The following is a 22,113-nucleotide window of genomic DNA, read 5'->3' as shown; positions in this document are numbered from 1 at the left end:
AAGGGTGGGGGGTAGGGGGGTAGAGAGAGAGAGAGAGAGAGTGTGTGTGTGTGTGTGTGTGTGTTACGCTGGAGTAGACTATTTGTGTCATTGCGTATGTTACAAAAAGGAAACTTGAGTTGTTTGCCGTTCTCCGTTAGTGAGAAGTCCTACTTGTCTCTGTAGGGAAGAATGGACAGAGGCTATTCAGGCTGTAGCAGACAGACTGCAGAGGCAAGAAGAGGAGAGAATGAATTGCAGTCCGACTTCACAAATTGATAACATCGGGGAGGAAGAGATGGATGCGTCTACAACCCATCATAAAAGAAAGGTAGGAAATAGTAACTTATCCCCCTCCCTAGCCCCTTTATGTGGATGGAAGAAATAGGCTAAAAACTGCAATTTGAAAAAAAAAACACCTCAGCCTATTACCTGGGTGTAGTTGTTTTTATTCAGGTGAGTCTTAAATACCTGTGGTTGTTTCACCCCAAGTAAGTGAAGCGGCATTTCTGGTTCGGCGCTGAGTGCGGATCGGGCTCGGCAGGGGCTGGTGACTGATGTGCCCTCACCCACTTTCTGACTTGCATCTTCCCCTGATTGTTTCAAATGCCATTGTAGAAACTTGGAGCTGAACTGTTTTCCCTAATGATTTGGTCCCTTTCCACTTGGCCCTGCGCCCTCCTGAAGGTGGCGGGGCGGCAGGAAAGACTCCCCTGCGCTTCCTGCACGGCCCAGCCTCGCTCCTGTCGGCAGAAAAGTGAACAGTCCTGGGAATAATGTGGTTTTATTTTATGTTAATGGAATCTCATGAGCCAGTGAGGGAAGCAGACTTTTCCTCCCCTCAGTGCTCAGAATAATAAGTGCCAATTTATATATTTGTTGTGAATTGCTTTTCATTGCTGTAGAAAGTGGAAAAGCAACTTCTTTATGAAAAAAATGATATTTTAAGATTAATCTGAAGATATAGGTGTTCAAAATAGATGAATATGTCTTTGACCATGTTAGGATATATTTGTTATAATAAATTATAAATTAATCTCAGGAAGGAAAACACCAATTTTTTAAGGTGCTTATTCCTGTACTTTCTTATAAGCACAGTGATTCAGAACTCTTTGGAATTGGACTGCCTGGGTTCAAATCCTCCTCCTGCATGCCAGCCATGTAAAGTAGGTGAAGCAATACAGTCACACCTCAGAGTTACTTCATGATCTCTTCCTTCTTTGAAATTTCCACCTGATTAGAATCACATTCTGTGTTTGATCTTGGCCAAATGTCCAAGAACCCTTTTTGTATTCCTTGAAGACTTACCCTCTCTTTGTTAATTAGACTGAATCTCTCTTTACTTTTTCTTTTTAGGGCTGCATTTTCTTTTTTCTAAAGTACTTTATTTATTTTTAGAGAGAAGGGAAGGGAAGGAGAAAGAGAGGGAGAGAAACATCAGTGTGTGGTTGCCTCTCATGTGTCCCCTACTGGGGACCTGGCCTGCAACCCAGGCATGTGCCCTGACTGGGAATCGAACCAGTGACCCTTTGCTTCACAGGCCCATGTTCAGTCCACTGAGCTACACCAGCCAGGGCTGAATCTCTCTTCAAAGTCAAGTTCCCTGCCCCTTGTCCTCTGTCCTGGACAAAATAAAAATAGCCCAGACCTACCACACACTCAGAGATGAGAATGCTTCTTTTCCAAGGGTGTGTGCACATGTACAATATTAACGTGAAATGTAACCTCCCTGGGATTTAAAATCAGATTCCAGGTGGTCTTGTCTTTTGAATTAAAACTATCCTTTTTAATAACAAGCTGTACCAGCTCTACTCTGTGTAGTTCTGGAAATTCCTAAAATCTCAGTAGCAAAGGTTAATAAAAAGGTACTGTTGAGGCAGAGGTTGAAAGTGGGGAGTTTATAACACCCTCACTAGAGATATTGTCACTAATGGATCGAAGAATTCTGGAAATGAATATGGAAACTTACCCAGAAGAGTGCTGAATGGAGACAAAAGATATAAAAGTGGAAAAATATGACAAGATTTTATTTTTTTCTGTTAGGGCTGGTTATAAATGATTGTATAAGCATAATATGTGTTCCCCTTTTCACAGTTACTAGTGTGGATTATCTTAGAACTCATCACCTTCCCTGACTGACACTTCTAAAGCATTTATTATAAGCTTTTTTATTCTAGGCTCTGAGCAGTATTTTATCTAATTTATATTATCTCACTTAATCCTCGCAAGAATGTCTGTCATTATCCCATCTTACAATGGAATCATCTGACACTCAGAGAACTTAAGGATCTTGTTCAAGCGTCTGAGGACTTTCAATTATACCCTGTACAACTTCAGTGTGCAACTTACTTCCTTTTATTGATTCAAACGTCTTGAGTCTTGATAGTCTCTACAATCGTTATACTCATAATCAAGTTAAATTAGAAACAAAATCATACCAGTATTCATTATCTTCTGTGATTGTCCTCTTTTGCGAATTATTATTTCAAACTGCTGGTCTTATATAATATTTGGGTATTATTAATTTTATTTGTATTATAGGCCTCTCGGGAAGATCAGTAGAATTTTAATGTTGCAGGATAGTGATAGATACTGGGGATCCAGCGTGTGTGGTGGTGGGAAGGTTCCTTAACCTTCTGTTCCTTAGCCTCTTCATCCTAACGGCAGGAGGCGGTGGTACTTAACTCCTGCGGCTGTGAGGGTGCAGTGAGGGACCTCCTGGGCAGTGCTCACACGCGGAGTGCCCAGTGAGGACTAGCTTATTGAGCTATTACTATTACATTTAGCTAACTATTACTGTTAGCACGTATTCTACTTCAGCCGCATAGAGTTAAAGACATACCCATCTTCTAAAGTAGATTGCTGAGCATTCTCTCACTAAAACGGAGTTTCCAAAATGAAAACTTGATAGTATTTTGAATTTGAGGGGTTTTGTTGTCTTATTGGACCTGTATCTGATTTTGATTGTTCTTTTTAGATTCCATTTTGTTTAAAATTGCATAGCATAACGTGGTTTAAATGACACAGACTTCAGAAAAAGATAGAACACTGTACTCCTCCCTGTCTCTAACAGTCCCAATAATTTGGCTAAACCCAGGGAAATCACTGTTGTCACTTGCCCAGGCAAATGGCTCTGGGACTGTACACCCTACATGTATCAGTTACCATAAAGAGAACCGTAGAAGTTCAGACTACTTTTCATTCCAGACTGTAAACACGGACGTTCTGAAATAAGAACATGCTTCTCGTAACCCACAGAACACGCTTTCTTCTGTGTTCACGTTTGAAAACCAAGCAGTGGGATGGAGCGAATAGCTGCTAGTCAGGGTCGCCGGGCAACACTGCGGGGTGGAGAGAAGAGCACAGGCCTCGCAGCCCGAGTTAAGTGCTGCTCAGGTCGGCAGGTGAGGGAGCAAACGCATTCGCTAGGAGATGCCTTGGGGTGGGGCGCAGCCTGCACAGTGTGCAGACGACATGCTGTGGGTCGTGCACTGCAACTGATACAGTTGTGTTTACCAGACTCACCCCAGTAGAGTCAATAGAAGGGAAAAAAAGATACTCTCGACATAGTTTAACTTTATTTAAAAACAATAAAGGATTTGCTGGGACTCAGAAGTGCATGGTTTGGTTTGCCAAGCTGCTGTTGTCCAGCCCCATCAGGAGGGGAGGGGCCATGGCCTTAGGGACTAACGTCAGATGGGAATGTTTTCCTTAATTTATAAGTGACCCCTGTAGGCCTCTCTGGGGGCAGCTGGAGATATCTCTCGAGTTAGGTGTAAGGGTAGGCCATACCTCCAGTCTTCCCCTAAAGTCCGACTCCAGTTCTTGGCATTTTATTCCCTAATGCCTGGCCATCGTAGCTCAAAGCTCGATTAGCATTTGGACAAAGAGAAGAGATGGAGAGACCTGCTGAAAACATGTGATCTCTCACTGCCTGGCCTGGTCAGTGCTGTGGAAATTGACCAGTTAAGGGACAGCATCCCCTGCCCATGAGGAAGAGAACCAGAGGGCTTGGGCAGAGGTGTGGGCAGAGAGGTGGACTTCTGGAGAGCCCCCCTTTTAACTTAGTGTCCCCGGGGCTGTGTTTGGGTTAGTTCTTCCACTGTAAATGTATATGGAATTGAGCTGTTTGGGCTACATTTACTAAACCTCTGTATTCTTTTCCGAGAGAGTCCTTGTATTCCTCTTTAACTCTGTATTAATGTTTTAACCAAGTTTTGGACTAGATATTTAGTCTTTTTCTTATACTCTAGTGTCTGGGATTTCAGCACCCTTAGCAAGCATGTTATGTGCACGTATTGTATGTCGTATGCATCTGTTAGCCTAAAGCAGCCCCATTGGTGTGTTAGATATTCCATGAAGGAAAGAGTGTGACTGTCAAGGTTTACCTGCTGGGTTTCTAGGATTGGGTCTTGGGGGCTTGGTTTTTCTGGAGAGTAACCATGCTGTCATTTTTTATTAAAATCTTACTGTATCTTTTCCCTTAACTCCACGCAAAAGAGGAAAACATCTTGTTATAAGTTACGTTTCACTTGTAAAGACGAGATAACTACCCGGCACACCAGGCTGAACATGAGCATTTGGTATCAAAGAGGCTTTTACAACGTCCTGAAGGTTTGTCAAAACAGATATGAGATCTGTTTCTGATTTTATCACACAGCGTGCTCTTTATTAATATCAGCTTCCAGGCAACCCCCCCTTTTTAAGACTAGCAGAATCCCTGACGGAAGCTGTGGGCCCTTGTACCTTTTAAACCTCTCCCTGGCCCACAGGATCACAGTCCTAAAGGGGCGCAGTAATATTTCCTGATGATGTATTACTTTTCATCTGAAAACATCATAAAGCTGTTTAAAAGTTCTTTTTTGATTTTTACCCCTGAGAATTTTGTTTCAGCTTATATGATAACTGAGTAATAGGACCCAGCAAGTATCGTTTTCTAGTTCTCTTAGATTAAACTGAACGGTGGGGGCACTGCTCACGGGAAGCTTGAAGCAGTACAATGAACAGGGCCTATTTGAGAAAATAACATCTCTCCTTATGGCCTGCCCAAGTTCCGTATCTTAAAACAGTCACAGGATGCCATTTCTCACGATTCCCTGGTTTGCTTGGGCAGTTCCTCTGGCCTCGAATGTGTCTCTCACGCAGCTGCATTCGGCGCGTGGGCTGGTTTGGAAAGTGCAAGAAAGCCCTGCTCAAGGAGACCCTGCCTTCCGTCACGTGATCTCCCAGTTTTAAGCACGTGGTGTCTCGCACTCCAGCACCCCTCTGCGTGGCCTCCCCTCCGGCAGAACAGCCTGGACTTCCTGCGGCATGAGAGCTGGCTCTCCAGAATGACAGGCGTGGAGGCTGGGTCTGGCCCTGGCACAGTGTCACTTCGATCCCACTCTGTGTTCAGGGCAGGACAGAGCAACAGCCCAGGGAGAGAGAAGGGTGACTCCACCTCGGTCGGGCGGACAGGCCTGTGCATACATAGACCAAAGACGGTGCCCGGCTTTCGAGACTGCTTAGCACAAATAGCTTTGGGGATCTGCAGTCCTGCGTGATTTTTAAAATCTATTCATGAAAACGAAATTATCAGCTAGCTTTTTAAACTATAGTCTGTATATTTAATCTGATTTATTTGATTTTTGGTTGAATTAATAAATGTACTTGGTTATTTTTCTGAGATTTTTTTGCTATTTTTCTCTTGAACTAGAGATATTATTGAATGGTTCACACATTATAACTTGACATTTGGAAAAATTACAGGCTGTGTATAATGTTGAAAATGAATGTAGGCATTCACTTGTAAAATTTTTACAATTTTCTACATAGATTTAGTCACATAAGGGATATTGATTGGTTTGTCATTTTCTTAAAATGCTTTTGTCTGGTTTGTATCAGGGTCGTGGTGACCTCGTGGATGAATTGGGAATGTTCTCTCCTTTTCTGTTTTCTGTAGGAGTTTATACAGAATTGGTATTATTTCTTCCCCAAATGTTTATAGAACTCAACAGCAAAACCATCTGGTCCTGGAGTTTTTCTTGACTGATAATTTGAGTAGCTGAGGAATTCTAGGTTCAAAATTATTGTGTCCAATGTCTGAGAATTGCTTCGCGATTCCCAGCATCCATGACTGCTAACGAGACGGCCAGTGATTCTTACTCATTTCAGAGTGTTTAGAAATTGGTAAAATTGCTTTTGAGTGGATATGGCAAATGTATCCATATATGTTTACCAAAAAAAATGCCTCAGATATTTCATTGACTTTTTAATTTGTATTTTCCAGACAATGAATGATTTTGACTATTTGAAACTACTAGGTAAAGGCACTTTTGGGAAAGTTATTTTGGTTCGAGAAAAGGCAAGTGGGAAATACTATGCTATGAAGATTCTGAAGAAAGAAGTCATTATTGCAAAGGTAACTGAAATTTTGGTTTGTTCTGTATGCACATGTATGCTCTTGTGTGCTCGTGATCAGTGTGGGAATTCCACTAAATAATAAAAATATTGATTATAAGCTGCTGCTACCACGATGTCTGTATGGTAATATTTATCATATTAACACTTTCAGAAGTTTATAATATTATCTGAATATTATATAGCAAAGCTATTTATTCCCTTGAGGAGGTAGAAATATTTATTCCATGTCTGTTTGGGAGAATGTTTTTACTATGTATTTGTGACCTATATCACTAATTATACTAATGTTACTTTTTATTTTCTCCCTAACATTCTGAATTTCTTATTAAATAAGAGGGATTAGTAGAACAGATGACTTATACTCATGAATTACACAGCTTATTTGTGTTGAATGGAAAGATTTGAAAATACTAGAATACTGAAACTAAAAGAAATAATAGTCTTTGAAATTCTTTCTGCAGAATTCCCTCCTCATGACTTCATTCACTCATACCAATAATTAACATGTTAATGATGCCAGTCCTCAGGGTTCTAAATTAAATCTCACTTCCCTCAATAGACAGATTTGATAGGCTTTATAAATTGGCCCATGCCTTGCTTTATTTAGCAAGCGACATATATTATTGTTACACTTTATAGACGGCATTACTTATATCAGTATTTCCTCATCTGGAATGTAGCGCCCACCCACGTGAAGTCACGTGCCCCCTACCCCTGCCCTGTGTCTCACTTGTTTGAATCTCAACTCCTTTGCTGTCAGTGTCAGGTATTGGAAATAACATTGACCTAGAGTCAGACAGACCCAGGTTTCTATCTCAGCTTTGCCTCTCATCACCTGATGACCTCTCACCGCCAGTTGCTGGGGGAGTATCAGTCCCTCGGGGACGTTTGAAAGTATCTGTGCGTGGGGAAGGGGGTGTATGCCGAGGTGTGCGTCCCTGCATCGTGTCAGGAGTGAGTGACACACATGTGCCTTAGGGCCGCCGGCGTCACCTCATTACGCAGATGCTAGGCTATGTGAGATGGAAGGTGGCGTGGCGAAGTGGAAATGACCGATGACACTGGACTCAGACGTCGGCTCAGTCCTGACTTTCTCACCTGCAGCCTGAGCCGTGGGACTGAGCCATGAAACCACCTGAAGGGCTCCCACAGGGGTGAAAGAGGATGCCCCCCCGAGGTGTCCCTGATAATGGGCTGCAGGTGTTCTCTTCCTGCACTTCTGTGCCATTTCCTGCTCTTCGCGCTCCCCCCGCAAAGCCCAGTTATCGGACAATAGTATGCGGGGCAACAAAGGGAGAATTTTTGATCATGCATAGTTGGGGCAGGACAAATTAGAGAAAATGGCAAAAATAAATATGGGGAGGACTATTCTGTTATTTCACGTTCTCAAAGAAACAAAACCCCCCTTTCAATAAGCTTCTCTCTGTGAAAACAGTTATGTTTTAAAATTCATTATTCAGTACTTAACCACAGATGAATATATAGCCACGTGTTCTTTGGGTCCACAGCGGACCCAGATAAGACGGTGGTCCCGTAGAGTATTACGCAGGGGCTGGAAAGTTCCCATCACCCGGGGACATCATAACGGTGTGGCTCAGTGCATCGCTCGCCTGTTTGAGGTGAGGCAGGCGTAAATGGACCGATTGGGCCGCCAGTCCTGCAAAAGACTGCATTCAATTATGTACAGTCTGTAATACTTGACAATGATTATAAACAGTCGTTACTGGCTTCCATATTGACTACGCTCCTCATCATTACTGTAGAGCGTACTCTTTCCATTTATCGAGAGTAAGATTCACTGTGAAACAGTGTGCTGTGTTTGCCGCTGCAGCCTCATGCTTCTCCTGTTTACCACGTCTCTTGACATTGTCATTTTCTCTTGTGCTGATTTAATCTCACGTTGTTTTGTTCCTCATGGCCTCTAAACATACACAATCCACAGCTAATGTTGCCAGCGAGAGGCCACATGGAGGGATTGACCCAGAAAGAAAATGAAAAGTGATTAAGGACCACGGAGGTGGAGACCAGTGGTGGTTAGTGGTCACCACTCTGGCAGGTCCCCTCCCGCCCCGGCTTCGATCCTGGAGAACAAGCGCATCTGCCCCACTGCAGCCTCGAGGCTGACTCAGATTTGGGGAGGGCCTGCTCAGATAGGGGGAGACTGCTGGTGAGCACACTGAAGACCAGGCGGAAGTGTGTCCCTCTTAGCACCGCGAAGACGATGGCCAAAGCAAAAAGTTTGCTGGCGATGGTGACAGACAAGGCTGTCCCCAAAGGCCACACTGACTGTACCGCCGGCTGTGGGCGGTGGGAAGGATTCAAGAACCCACGTCCTTCCTGAGGCGAGAGTGAGCAGCCTGTGTGAGGAGCCGAGGGTGGTCGGAAACTCGGGGTGCACTGACTGGGGAGGAAAGTCACTCGTCAGAGACAATGTTCAACATGGATGAGAGCTCCCTGTTCTGGAAGCGGACTCCTGGAAGGACTTTCATCCGTAAGGAGGCCGAGTCAGTGCCAGGTCTCAGGCTCTGAAGGGCAGGTGACAGCCTTGTTTGGTGGCGGTGTCGCAGGCTGCAGATTGAAGCCGTTTGTGACCGGGCACAGGGAGAACCCAGGGCCCGCAAACGCATCAGGGAGCACGCGCGGCCAGTGAGCTGCGGGGGCGGGAAGAGGCCTGGTTGCCCCTCTCCTGTGCGTCCTCCCGAATTGCTAGGGCGGCCAGACAAAGGAGGGTGTCCGTGAGCATTAGCAACAGTAAGCGCATGCTTGAGAGGTGTTTTGGGTGGTTTTTGTACCATTATGGATATACTTCGGTGAAGTGTGACTGACTCAATAAGATTGTGCGCGTTATAGCTATCTGATGTAAGTCATTCATTCGATTTTTTTTTGGTGTAGCAGAGCTTAGCGATAAAGGAAGCATGTCACTGTGGTATAAAATCTTTTTCTGTTTCTAGGTGTTCGTCTTCAGGTCTTAGGGAAGTGGTGAAATGTTTGTGTTATTGGTACCTGGACACGTACTAAAGGTCTGCCATTTCCTTTCCTAGGATGAGGTGGCGCACACGCTCACGGAGAGCAGAGTGTTAAAGAACACGAGACACCCCTTTTTAACGGTAGGTGGGCAGAGGGCAGATGTCATAACCGTAAGGTGTTCCGTTTACGGGAGTTTTACAGAACGAAGCTAAGAAAAATAGCATTTTAAGTAACATTAATTTAGGTATGCCATTTTCTATGTGGAAAGACCGTAAGTCAGATTTCTTCAAAATTATCCAAATGTATGGATTGAATTTGTAACATTGTGTGCATTTCAAGTCCCTCCCATTCTGCACTTACTATTTGGAGATTTCTTCCTCCATGAATTTCTCTACCTTCAGTAAAAAATTTCATATAGCAAATAAGTCACCTGTGGCATTTTAGAGACCACTGAGATAATGGTGGACTTAAAAAAGGTTCTACTAAAAAGATTAGTAGTAAGTATTTTTATATTTCTTTTGTTTATTGGCTTCTAATAAATGTGTAAATGATCGGGCAGCATTGGCTTTAAATACACAAGGCACAAATGTTTACTGAGTGTTTTTTTTTTTTGTTAACATTGAGACTTTAGGTTAAAGAAATACAGCACTACTCCAGGAGATTAAAATAAAGATAGGCTAAGTCATGATATTTCTTCACTAGACAAGGTAGAAACACTTGTTTGTTATGAAACAGACTGATTTTTTCAGTCCTGTTTTTCCTAGAATGCTTCTAATTGAGGCATAATTTGCAAAGTTTCTCTGTATTTCTATATTTTAGTGAAATATATTAAGGTAAAAAAAGGAGGCACGTCTTAAAGATTTAGGAGTAGCTAAAGCGGGAATTTCCAGACGTATCGTCAGATAGTTAGACGTAATGTGCTGCACTGCTGTGTGTCCCCCATCCCGTGTATTAAGATAGTCCTGGAGCTCCAACGGCTTTGTAACCTATGGATGTCCATGAACAGACTCCATTAAAGTGGGTCATGTTACGCAACCTTTAGGTAAAAAGTTGTGTTGTCACTGTGTTAGATCCCCAAATAAAACAGCCAGGCCTGTATTCCTTAGATTTCCGATGGAGTAATTTGTCGCCCTCACTTTAAGGTCGCATGGATAAGAACTTTGGGAAGCAGTATAAGATGAAATAGATGGCCCAGGAGATTCAGAAGTGCTTATCATAATTTCTAAGTTAATTTTCACTTAAATTTTTACTTTTTCGCTAATAATACCCAATGCTGATCTGAACATAATTCGTTTCATATTTCTCGTGAACTCTCACTTAAACACTCCTAAGGAGTGAGTAGACTCGTAAGGAAGAATAACTTCATTTCCGCAGTTGTGCTTACTGTCTCTGACTATTCTGTTTGGTATCGTGATAATGCTGTAGGTTTATAATATAACATTTTTTCTTTTTCATTTCAAGTCCTTGAAATATTCCTTCCAGACTAAAGATCGTTTGTGTTTTGTGATGGAATATGTTAATGGTGGAGAGGTGAGTCGCCACGTAAATCCAGCCCTTGCATCTGCATGGTAATATTGTCAGTGGTTTTAAAATATATTTAACATGTAAGTTATAGTATCACAGTTGTCTCCTTCTTGGGAGAATTTGTGTCCCTCTCTCTAATATTGAGTAGATGGGAGCTAATTCCTAATGAAATGCAATGACCGTTTATCTTTTAATAACGACTTTTATTTACTGGTAAGTGTAATCATATTTTACATTTTCTGTATTTTCCAACTTTAAAAGTTTTTAACAAAAGTAAAATCATGAAATCATGTTATTAATTTTGAAAATAAATAATGTAGAATTCATAATGCTTTACAAAGTTCTTCTTCAAGTTTTGGTGAAACTTGTAAAAAATTATTTTACTCATTTTAAACTCAGTTGAACAATAATAGTCTAAGCACATGGTGAGTGAATGTTTTTCTGCAAAGTAGTTAGAGTAATTCTGACTACAATAAGCTTTAAGGGGTCTTGCAGTTTTAAAGAGAAATTTGATGATTTTAGTAGTATATTTCACTCATTCCCTTCTCCTTCCTATTTTGATTGAAATTAATGTAAGAGAAAAATAAAATTTACTAGAATAGTTCATTGGAAGTATTTTACACTGTGGGTTTTCTGAAGTAAATTTAAATTTAATAAATAGGGTTTGTATCTCAGAGACTTTAGAACTCTCATTTTCCAAAACAAATGAAATATCCTCTATAGAACATTTTCTCCTATGAAATTATCTAACTGTAGGAATTAGTTCACTGCTAAAATTCATTTATTCATTTGAGTGAGCGCATTTTCCGTGCTGGGCAGTGTGGGGTTATCTTAATGTTTAAGACATCATCTTTGTGTATATAATGTCCCAACTTTTTATTCTCTTAGGTTATCAAATATACTTATACATTTTAAGTGTACTTTATAAATACAAATAGTTATTTAATTGGTGGGACTTAATGGGATGATTTCAGTTCTTAATTTATCATTTCTGGGAAGGAAATTAGGAAAGCTGTGGTGATTTATTACTTTTGGGTTTGCTTTAGCTTCACCATGTCATTTATTCTGCCTACGGACACTTCCTAGAAGTGCACAGTACTCAACTGCTATAGAAAAAATTCTAAACCTGGTGCTTAGGTTTTTGAAATATGATGGAAATAGAAAGAGGTCAGGGGAGCTATAAACCCACACAAACAATCTCAGCTACACCACAGATGCACCCGGGGGACTATCTGTAGAATACCTGGAGGACGGGAGCAGGAGAACGCTGTCCTGTGGCAGGGTGAGCTCCGGAGAATCGGCGGTACTCGCCGATACAGCACCCTCGGATCTCTGTGTATCAGTGCTCGTCCTCAGACAGGCTTCTTGAGTGACCCCATTGAAGTACTGATAACTAGCCCAGTTTTGACTCAACTCGTCCTTACTGACTGCTGGTTTTTAATTAGCGGTAGCATCCTTCCAGTCTGTGTGCTGAAATGTTTATCTTGAAGTACAAATACAACAGTGGCGACATTTCTCTTCTTACACTTTCTTCACGTGTTGTGAATTTATAGATTTCATCAGCCTGGTATACTGCATGTTTGGTATTATCACCGTGTTTGCCAGTGCTGTTTAAAGCAATAAATAATCTTGATGGAAGTGGATTCTGAATAAACTGGTGGCGAAAAATCAACAGTGGCAGCTTACAGGCCTATCAGTACAATAGAATCCCATCAGAACCACGTTTAACTTATATACAAACTCAAAGAAAGAGGCTTAGCGAAAGATGGGATGGATGGATAGATGGATAGATGGATAGATGGATGGATGGGAGGACAGATGAATGGTGGGTGGCTATATAGACAGACAGACAGACAGGTATAACATGGTGATTCTGCCATCCTTCTTGATGACTGTGTCCAGAGAGTGACCCCAAGATGAGAGACAAAAATTCGCTATTCTTTTACTCCATGTCACTTCCTGTTTGCCATCCTTTGAGTCTCATGGGATATAAATGCTGGTGCTTTACATCATTTTAATAAAACATTGTCATTAAGTACATCTTTGTTACATGTATTCATCTAAATATTTTCCTCTGTTTCAGTTACGGAGGAAACGGACTTTGGTCTGCAGTGCAGACGAAAGTCCCCAGGGACTTTTCCAGGGTGATTTCAATTATGGTAGATAATTTATGTGTAAACTCTAGAATCCACTGCATTATGGTTCATCTACCGGTTAAACATGTCATGGGGAACTTCTATGGGCTGGACCTCATGGGCTCAAAAGTACAGAAAACCTGGTGCTTTCCTTTAGACGGTGGGTAGGAACAGCCAGGGAGTGAAAAAAACAGACATTAAAACAAAACAAAACAAAACCAGACAGTAGTGTACTACATAGTTTATTTTGATTGGAGAGACAGGCAGGAGCATGGGTACAGGCTTTAGAGTGTCACCGTGACTGTGATGACCCTGGATGACCCAAGCAATGGGCTCTTGAATCAAACCATCCAGAAGGAAAAGAGAAGAGGAAGGTGGCGAATGTCGAGGAAGAAACCCTTCTTAAAGTGGTTGCTAAGCGAAGTTAGATCAGCGAGGATGAGGAGGAGGACCTAGTTACACGAGGCAATAGAATGTGTAGATGTGCCCCCACCGCCCAGATACAGCGCAGCATGGATGCTGGAGGAGGCACTGCAGGGGAAAGCCAGGAGGGGCTGAGCCCATAGGCAGGGGCGCCCGGCGACAGGCCCTCTCCCCCCAAGGCAGTGCAGCATCGCGGAAGGATTTCTGTATGAAAATGTTGCAGAGAGAAAACTCAGTAGTGGTATGGAGCTTGGGTTGCAGAAGACAAAATCGGAAGCAGGGAAACAACTTGGGAGTCTCCTGCATGCGGTGAGAGAGTTTTCAGTAGTCAGTTACAAAAATAATAAGGTCGTTAACTGAGACAGTATTAGTGAGAAGAAATCAAGTTCTCCTTGATTTAGGTGCTAGGTGTTTAGGTGCTAGAATATCCAGGATTTAGTGGCCAAACAGAGAAAAGAGTATCACACAATTTCCTGTTTGCTGCTCAAGGAACTGTGATGACACATTCAAAGAGACAGGAAATGGAGGAAGAGGAGTGATTCTGGGGTGATCATCCTATGTTTGAGGTGCCCAGGGGGGTGGGGGAGAGGCAGAAGTGAAGACGCATCAGTGTGAGAAAAGTGTGTAGAGCTAGAACGTTATTGGTCAAGAGTTGCCCCAGGGGACACCAACACCAGACATGAGGTCCCCAGAAAAGCAGAGGGGGGTCCTGGGCAGGAGCCAGAGGAGCCGTGTACTAAGTATAACGGTAGATCCTGCAGGTTAACATGGAGAAACCTTCCTTGAGTTTGACACCTGCCCGTGCCTAAGCTGAACACCCCGATCCTTCCTTCCCCCTGGGCTGGTACAGGGTCTGCCTCTCGGCCGTGGAACAGGCTGTGCACGCGGCAGTTTGGAGCCCCATAGAACGGGGTTATGGTGAGTTTACAAATGAGATAAACCAGCGTTTGTAGAAATGATTATAAAAGCACCCTCATAATCACAGTGCTGCTAACATGGCCAAGCCACGCCCTTTTTGTCACTTAGTGTCACCAGATCACAGCAGCAGGGACATGTTCTGGGGTAGAATGTAACCTGGAGGCTGAAGTGTTGTTGTCGTTGAGTTGGGTTTACGATGTCTCCACTTGGGACTGTTCCCCAGAACCTCACTCGCAGCCGTGGTCCTCGTGGGCCTGCAAATTGGACCCCTGTGAGTCTGAAACCTCCTGGGAGTGAGGATATTTGTTAGGGGGTAGAGGAAAATCATTATGTAGAATACATCAGTTCATTCGATAAATTACCCACATTCTTCTGCGTTCTTTACGTGGGTGCAAATGAACACTTATTTACTATTCTTGTCCAGATTTAGCTCATTTTACACTATATATCAACTTATTTGGTAGAAATTCATTTTATTTTTTTTTGCATATGACTTTCAGTTCCATGCCAATCTTGAGATCTTCTCGTACTTATTTCAGGGTCTCATTACTTGGCTGGCATTCTGTCTGCAGCAAACCCAAATCATCTCGTTTTAAATTTACAGAAGGCAGAAGTGCTGGCAGTCAGCATTCTAGTTCTAGTTACTAATTTATGGAGGTGTGATTTGGGTGATTTTTGAATTAAAAGGATCACTTTATATTCATAGCGATGATTTTTTATATTTCACTAAATTTATAGATATATAAATATCTTTATTGTCAAGAATCTGACAAGCTAATTTCTTTACTGACTCTTTAATTTATTATACTATCTAGGTTATATCAGAGTTCTATTACTTACAACCAAAGCTTTTTAAAAAAATTCCCAAAGGCAAAATAAACTTGGGAACATTTTAAATGTATATTTTTCCAATATTTCAAGGCTAGTTGCCTAAAATAAATAATTGGACCGGTATATTGATGCATGTAAAGTAATAATACAGAGATGCAAGTAGCCTCAGTGTCTGAGATGCTAATTTTTATACCTAGAATCTCAGATTAAGATGACCAGAATTGCAGGAAGTAACGAGGCATTCGTGTGTTTCTGTTAATCCTTTCCACGTGGTATGGTACAGCATGGACATCTCAGGGGGGTCAGACTTGTCACATAAAGGCCAGGTGACCCCAGAGTGAGCATTTCAAGAGAATGAAAAAGGAAGATACAATATAGTATAATTGGAGACCCTACGAGAAAAGGCAGAACAATGGAACTGAACAATATTTAAATATTAGGAACTATAATCCCAAAAGAGTTTGTAGTCATTTGCGTTCTTCACCTTTCATTTAGCATAATACTTTTAAAACTCATCAGTGTTGTCGTATACACCAGGAGTTTGTTTCTTTTTGTACCCTTAGTCCATTGTATGGATCCATCTTAAAGTGTGTGCACAGCCACTAGTAGAAAGATGTTTGGGTTCTTTGAAGTTTGGGGTGATTAAGGAAGAAGCACTGTGAATATTCCAGTATAAATCTTTGTTCAAATATGCTGTATCAGTTACCTTAGGTAAACACCTTGAAATGCAATTTCTGTGTCATCTGGTATGTTCTACATCAAAATAAGCTATCAACTTAGCTGTCCTATTTGGCATTTCCTGATTGTTACTTAATATCAAGTAATCACACTTGGAGTAGTTAACTCTTTAAAACTTTACCCATTCAAGTGGGTATGTAGTGGTAGATTGTAGTTCTAGCTTGAATTTCCTGAACGAATAATGATATTGAACATCTTATTCTGTGGTGATTTTCCATTTGCATATCTTCTTTATTGAAGTATCTGTTAAAATACTACCTTTCATCCACTTTTTAATCGCGTTGTCTTCTTAATATACAGTAATCAGACTTCTTTATATGTTCTAGATAGAACATATATGTGTATTTTACAATTATTTTCTCCCAATGCATGGTCTGACTTTTCATTTTTTGCCATAGAATTTTTTCCTGTATATATTTTTATATAAACTTATAAATATTTTTATTTAAATATAGATTTATTTGTTGTAAAAATCTTCTTCTTGTATAGTTTCCATTCGGTACACTTCATCACTGTTAAGTCTGCCATTTAGTGAGTTTTGACAGAGATGTAAAGAAGTTTACCATCATCACCGTCATAATGCAGACCATTCCTGTCCCTGACCATCTTCCACGCCCCTTTGAAGTTGGTCCCGCCCACTGCCCCTGCCTCGGTAACCAGTGGCACGAGTTCCTACAAGTGTTCGAAGGATGCGCAACTTATGAATTAGAGGAAATATAATCTCTCAGTATTTTTCTTTTGTGGTTCATGCACTTTGTGTTTAATTTAAAACATCTTTAGCTCATCCAAATTTGTTAACATTTTGTTTTCTTCAAGAAGTGTTAATAGTTTTAGCTCTTATATTTCCTTGTAATATTTTATTAATTTGTATTTTTCCTGGAATTTGCCCATTTCATCTACATTTTATAGTTTGTTTGCCTTGCATCATTAGTAATGTTCACTTATTACTGCATTAGTGTCTGTGGGATCAGTAGCTGGGTTCTCTTTTTTATTCTCCTTTTGTGTCTTTTCTATTTTTATTTCTGTTTGTCTTTCTAAAAGTTAATATTTTTTGGTATTTTTAGCTTTAGGTTTCATTGATTTTTCTTTTATCAATTTTGGGTTATCTATCTCATTGATTTTTGGTCTTTACCATTTCCTTTCTTTTGGTTACTTTGGATTTCCTTTCTTTTTCTTGTTAACGTGGAAATTTAAAGCATTTATTTAAACCTATAATTTTGTAATATCTGTTATAAATGTCTCTGTAGCCACCAATTTTATATTATATTTATATGTATAAATATTAGTAATGTATTTTTAATGTTATGTGTTTTACATATTAGTTAATGTCTATTACATCTGTCATTCTTTTCCCAAATTTATTAATTTCCCTTATCCTGTTTTCTTTGAGGAATGAACTATTTAAAGGTGTGCTGTTTTCATTTTAAGTACTTGAGGGTTTTCATTTATCTTCTAACTCATCGTTTAATTTGCCTGTGTTCAGAGAACATACTACACAGTTCGTATCCTTTTAAATTTGTGAGATGTGGTTTTCGGTACAGGGGCCATGTGTTCTTGGAAACAGCATGTGTGTGGTGTGTTGGGTGGCCTGTCTCTACACACCAGCAAGGTTGGTCAGGCTGTTTGATAACACAGTGCTGTTCAGGTGTCCTATACTCTTACTAATTTTATGTCTACTTTAAAAAAATCAAATATTTGAGAGAGTACTGTTGAAATCTCCAACCACAGTTGGGGATATATCTGTTTTTTCTTTCATTTCTTATAGGCCACCTGTAGTTAATGTTATAATTCTTCATAAATGTAATCTGATAATTTCTGCCTTTTAATTCCGGAGTGTTTAATGTGATCGTGCAAATCGTTTGGGTTAAATATTGCGATTTCTTTTATTCACCTTATCTGTTCTGTGTTCCTCTTCGGAGAATCTCTTTCTGCCTTCTTGGTAATGACTGTTTTTGCTGTTTTTCCATCTCGTGCTTACTTTTGGATTAGCTGCACTGCTGTGTCTTGTTCTTTATAACAGCTGGATTAACAATAGTTCTTGAATTCCCGTCCCGTTGTCGGCTCCGAGTAGGCAGCTGTACTGATACAAAGGTCTTTCTCTTACGTAGTTCATACAGTGCAGTTATAAAGAAGGCTTAAAAGTGAAATTTCTTGTTAATGGAATAATTTATTCATGTGTTGCCTCAAATGAATAACAACTGTACTTAGTATAATAGATGACATGCTTTAGAGACAGATGAGCTAAGTGTGAACCTCCCCTGTACCATGTAACAGCTATGTGATGCTACTAGGCAACTTTGATAACATCCGTAAGCCTCAGTGTTTTTCATCTGTATGCTGGAGATAATAACTGGGTCTACTTTATAAGGTGGTTTAGAGGATTAAATGATAATAGTGCATACAACTTAGCTCAGTGCTAATTAAGTAGAAGCTCTCAAAAGTAGTGCCTATAGTGATAACATATTTATTATGTTTAATCACCTGTAATGTGGGGACAGCATTATGTAGCTTTTATGATTATTGTTAGAATGGCATGTTCCTAATGCTCAAAATGATACTCTTTACTGTTTTCATTGTATTGGTAGTAAATATATTTCACAAATAACCCAGATATTTCACGTATATGCTAATAGATTTAAATATTTAAAAGCAGTTGCCTTTATAGTTTTTACAATTTTAAAAGTATATTTTATTCTCTAAATGAAGAATTTATTAGTATTTAATGTGGTAGAACTGAGCAATCTCTACTTTAATCTTGTTAATAGAGTTTTAATAATATATTTAAATAAAATTATTTTAATTATAGAAGCACAATTGCTCTTAAATTATTTTTAAAATAGAAACTAGCCCTGGCTGGTGTGGCTCAGTGTATTGAACACTGGCCCTTGAGCTAAAGGGTTGCTGGACAGTTCCCCATCAGGACACATGCTTGGGTTGTGGGTTTAGCCCCCATTTGGGGCATGAGTGAAAGGCAGTCAGTGTATCTCTTGCACATTGATGTTTCTCTCCCTCTCTTTCTCCTTCTTTCCCCTCTCTCTAAAAATAAATAAATAAAATCTTTAAAATAGAAGCTGTTTTTATACTTATCACATTATTAAATATTGTCATTAGGTGACTTTTAATCCCACTTTTCTCTTGCATTACTTCTTTAAAAATGGTCACCTTTAGGCTCCTTTTTCGGGTATCAGGAGCTAGGTTGGGGATCTACAGTTGTTGTTACGTTCTGAGACCTGGAAGAAGAGGGCAGGAAGCAGAGGAACAGGGCTTAAGGTGTTTAGCTGATAATTTGTAGCTAACACTGTTAACTACCAAACAATTGTTTCAGGGTTCAATTGTCCTGTAGTATCCTAAGCATTTATCTTGTGTTAATAAATTTAATATTGAATTATGTTATTAAAATATTGCATTTTTACATTTATATCTCATGTCTATATGACTTTCCTGAAACTTCAAAACCTAAGTGTAAATTTACATTACTTCACATTAACTTTTCTATGTGAAATGCGTACAGACTGTGAGCTCTGCTTGTGAAAAGAATAGACAGTATCTGAAGATGATAATATGATTTACCTGCCAAATCGGAGTATGTTTGACCCTATAAAAGTATTTGAATGTTCATTTTATATTATAATATTATTCCAATTGTGTAGTATAATAGTTGCTGGAGACTGAATATTGGTTTCCCCCCAACATTCCTGTGTTGACACCTAATCCCCAATGTGATGCCCATTGGAAGTGGGACCCTCTGGGGGTGATTAGGTCAGGAGGGTTGTGCCCTTGTGAAGGGGGTTAGCGCCCTTCTGAAACGGGCCTCGGAGAGTCTCCTCACGCTCCCACCATGTGAGGGCCCAGCCAAGAGGCAGTTAGCCGTGAACCCAGAAGCAGGTCTCACCCATCTCCCACTCTGCCAGTGCACTGGTCTTGGACTTCCCAGCCTCCAGAACTGTGAGAAACAGATTTCTGTGCTTTATCAGCCACTCACTCTGGTATTCTGTTACGGTGACCAGGGCCAGCCTAGGCAGTGTTGTTGATTAGTTCCCCGTGAGGTGAGCTGGAGTCCTTCTTTTCGTCTTGGGTCTTTGTACAAACCCCAAGGATGTCTTAAGCAGCATTATTTCATAGACTGCCATGACTTGTTGCTTAATTAATTGGTTGTCTTTAGGATACTCAGGTTCCAATTTCAATTAATATTATGATAATGAATGTAATCATTGAAATTAATGGGACTGCCCTTGAGCAGATTTTGTTACTCTCTCACGAACCAGTCTTTTCCTATTACAGAGGAAGAAACTATGTGTGTTGGGATTATTTGTAAGAGGAAAAAAAGATAATTCAGTTTAAAATCTAAGTTGCAGTGATAATTCTCAGAACATTTTTAAACTCCAGATCTTATATTTGGGGAAGTTTGTTGCATTAAGAATATAACTATTTTTACAAAATATAGCAGTTGTCAAAATAAGCATTCTGGGCTTGTGATGAAATACAGATTTGTATATTCAGTAGGTTAAAATAATCTGTTTACATTGCTGTATTTCTACAGCATGGCTAAACTCAACATAAAAAACTTAGTCTTTGCCTAAAGGAACTTAAATTTTTCAAGATATGTTTCTTGCTTAAGCAGCAGATAACTTACTGCTTTAAATAAAAACAAGTTTATTCATGATAGTGCATGATTTTTTAAAGTTTCTAATAAAAATACTTTACCTTCAAAACCTCATTTTCCTTTTAAATAATTCTTTGGAAAGTAGTTTTGAATTTAACTTTATTCTTTGTAATACATATTTATTACGTACATAACATGAGCCACATATTAAGCTTGGTGCTGAGGAAGCAAAGCTATGGAACACTTGCATAATTTTTTCCTTTTCCCTGTGCCTCTGTCAAAAAAAAAAATTAGAGTACTAACTCTATCCTAAGCCTAAGTCAGTACAAGTATTCGCAGTAAATTTATGAGAAACCTTTACATTATAAAAGTAACAACAGCGCATACTCATTGTGGAGAACATCAAGAAGCCACAAAGTTATTTCAGTTCAGTTGAAGAAACTGTTCATTGACCATTTGCTCTCAGCTGGTTACTGTGCTGTGTACTGTGTACGTTCTCCAGCATGTGAACCAGACAGGGAGTCTCTGCATTTAAGGAAAGCACAGTGTTCTGGGGAGCAGGAGTAAACAAATAATTATAAGTAAGTTTCATGCTATAAACCAAGACAAAAACCATTCTAAATCTCGCCATCTAGCAATAATTGCTATTACCACATTAATATATTTTTGCTGTTTTTATACTACATATATATTTTCCAGCTTATTCAATATTATAAAATATATACTAGCTGTCTACTAGTTAGTTATGTAGATATACTATAACTTATTAAATCCTTACCAAATTTTTGAACGTCTAGATTATTTCCATTACTTAGCTGTAATTGACATGCAATACAAGTTCACTGTTCCGTGACTTTCGACAAACACCCACACGTGACACTGAAGATTTGATTCACTGTTTCTAAAACTTCTCAGAAACGGCGTGTACAATATGGACTCCTTTGTGTGTGCTCGTTTTCCTTGGCCTAATGTTGTGGCGATTATGCCTTTTGTCACATTCCTTGGTAGTTTGTTCCCTTTATTGTAGAGTTACGATCCATATGCGTGACTCTACCAACATTTGTTCATCTGTCTGCTGGTGGTGGACATTTGGGTTGTCAGACTTGCTATAAATATTCAATTTTATTTATATCGTTGCTATTCTATGTGGTTAATTCTACCAGTTTTCCCTCGTAGGTTTCTTTCATTTTTTTAAGACTTTATTTATTTATTTTTAGAGAGGGGAAGGGAGGGAGAAAAACATCAATGAGCGGTTGCCTCTCACACGCTCCCTACTGGGGACCTGGCCTGCAACCCAGGCATGTGCCCTGACTTGGAATCGAACCAGTGACCTTTTGGTTCACAGGCCAGTGCTCAGTCCACTGAGCCACACCAGCCAGGTTGCTAAATTTCTTTCCTGCTTGAGAAATCCTCATTCATCTTCTAACCAGATAGCCATTGCTTCATATTTTCAGGTTTTAAAAAATAGCATCATATTTTATATTTAACTATTAATTACATCTGAAATTTATTTTGTTATGAAGTGAGATGAAAATTGAATTTAACTTTTCTCCAGATTTGACCAACTATTATGGCACCATTTATTAAATAGTC

General features: G+C 39.9%; 1 protein-coding gene across 1 annotated transcript in view; it reads left to right on the top strand.

Annotated features, from left to right (window-relative positions):
- AKT3 (AKT serine/threonine kinase 3) overlaps positions 1-22,113 on the top strand; it is a 192,065-nt gene that overhangs the window by 130,097 nt on the left and 39,855 nt on the right. The window contains exons 5-8 of the mRNA XM_037069537.1: positions 166-310; positions 6,248-6,379; positions 9,423-9,488; positions 10,810-10,878. Of these exons, the coding sequence (XP_036925432.1) occupies positions 166-310; positions 6,248-6,379; positions 9,423-9,488; positions 10,810-10,878 (412 nt within the window). The remainder of the gene's footprint in view (positions 1-165; positions 311-6,247; positions 6,380-9,422; positions 9,489-10,809; positions 10,879-22,113) is intronic.

This window comes from Sturnira hondurensis, unplaced genomic scaffold (genome assembly GCF_014824575.4).
Source record: "Sturnira hondurensis isolate 20B ecotype Veracruz unplaced genomic scaffold, ASM1482457v3 Scaffold0018525, whole genome shotgun sequence".
NCBI lineage: Eukaryota > Metazoa > Chordata > Mammalia > Chiroptera > Phyllostomidae > Sturnira > Sturnira hondurensis.
This window is presented reverse-complemented; position numbering and strand designations above follow the sequence as displayed.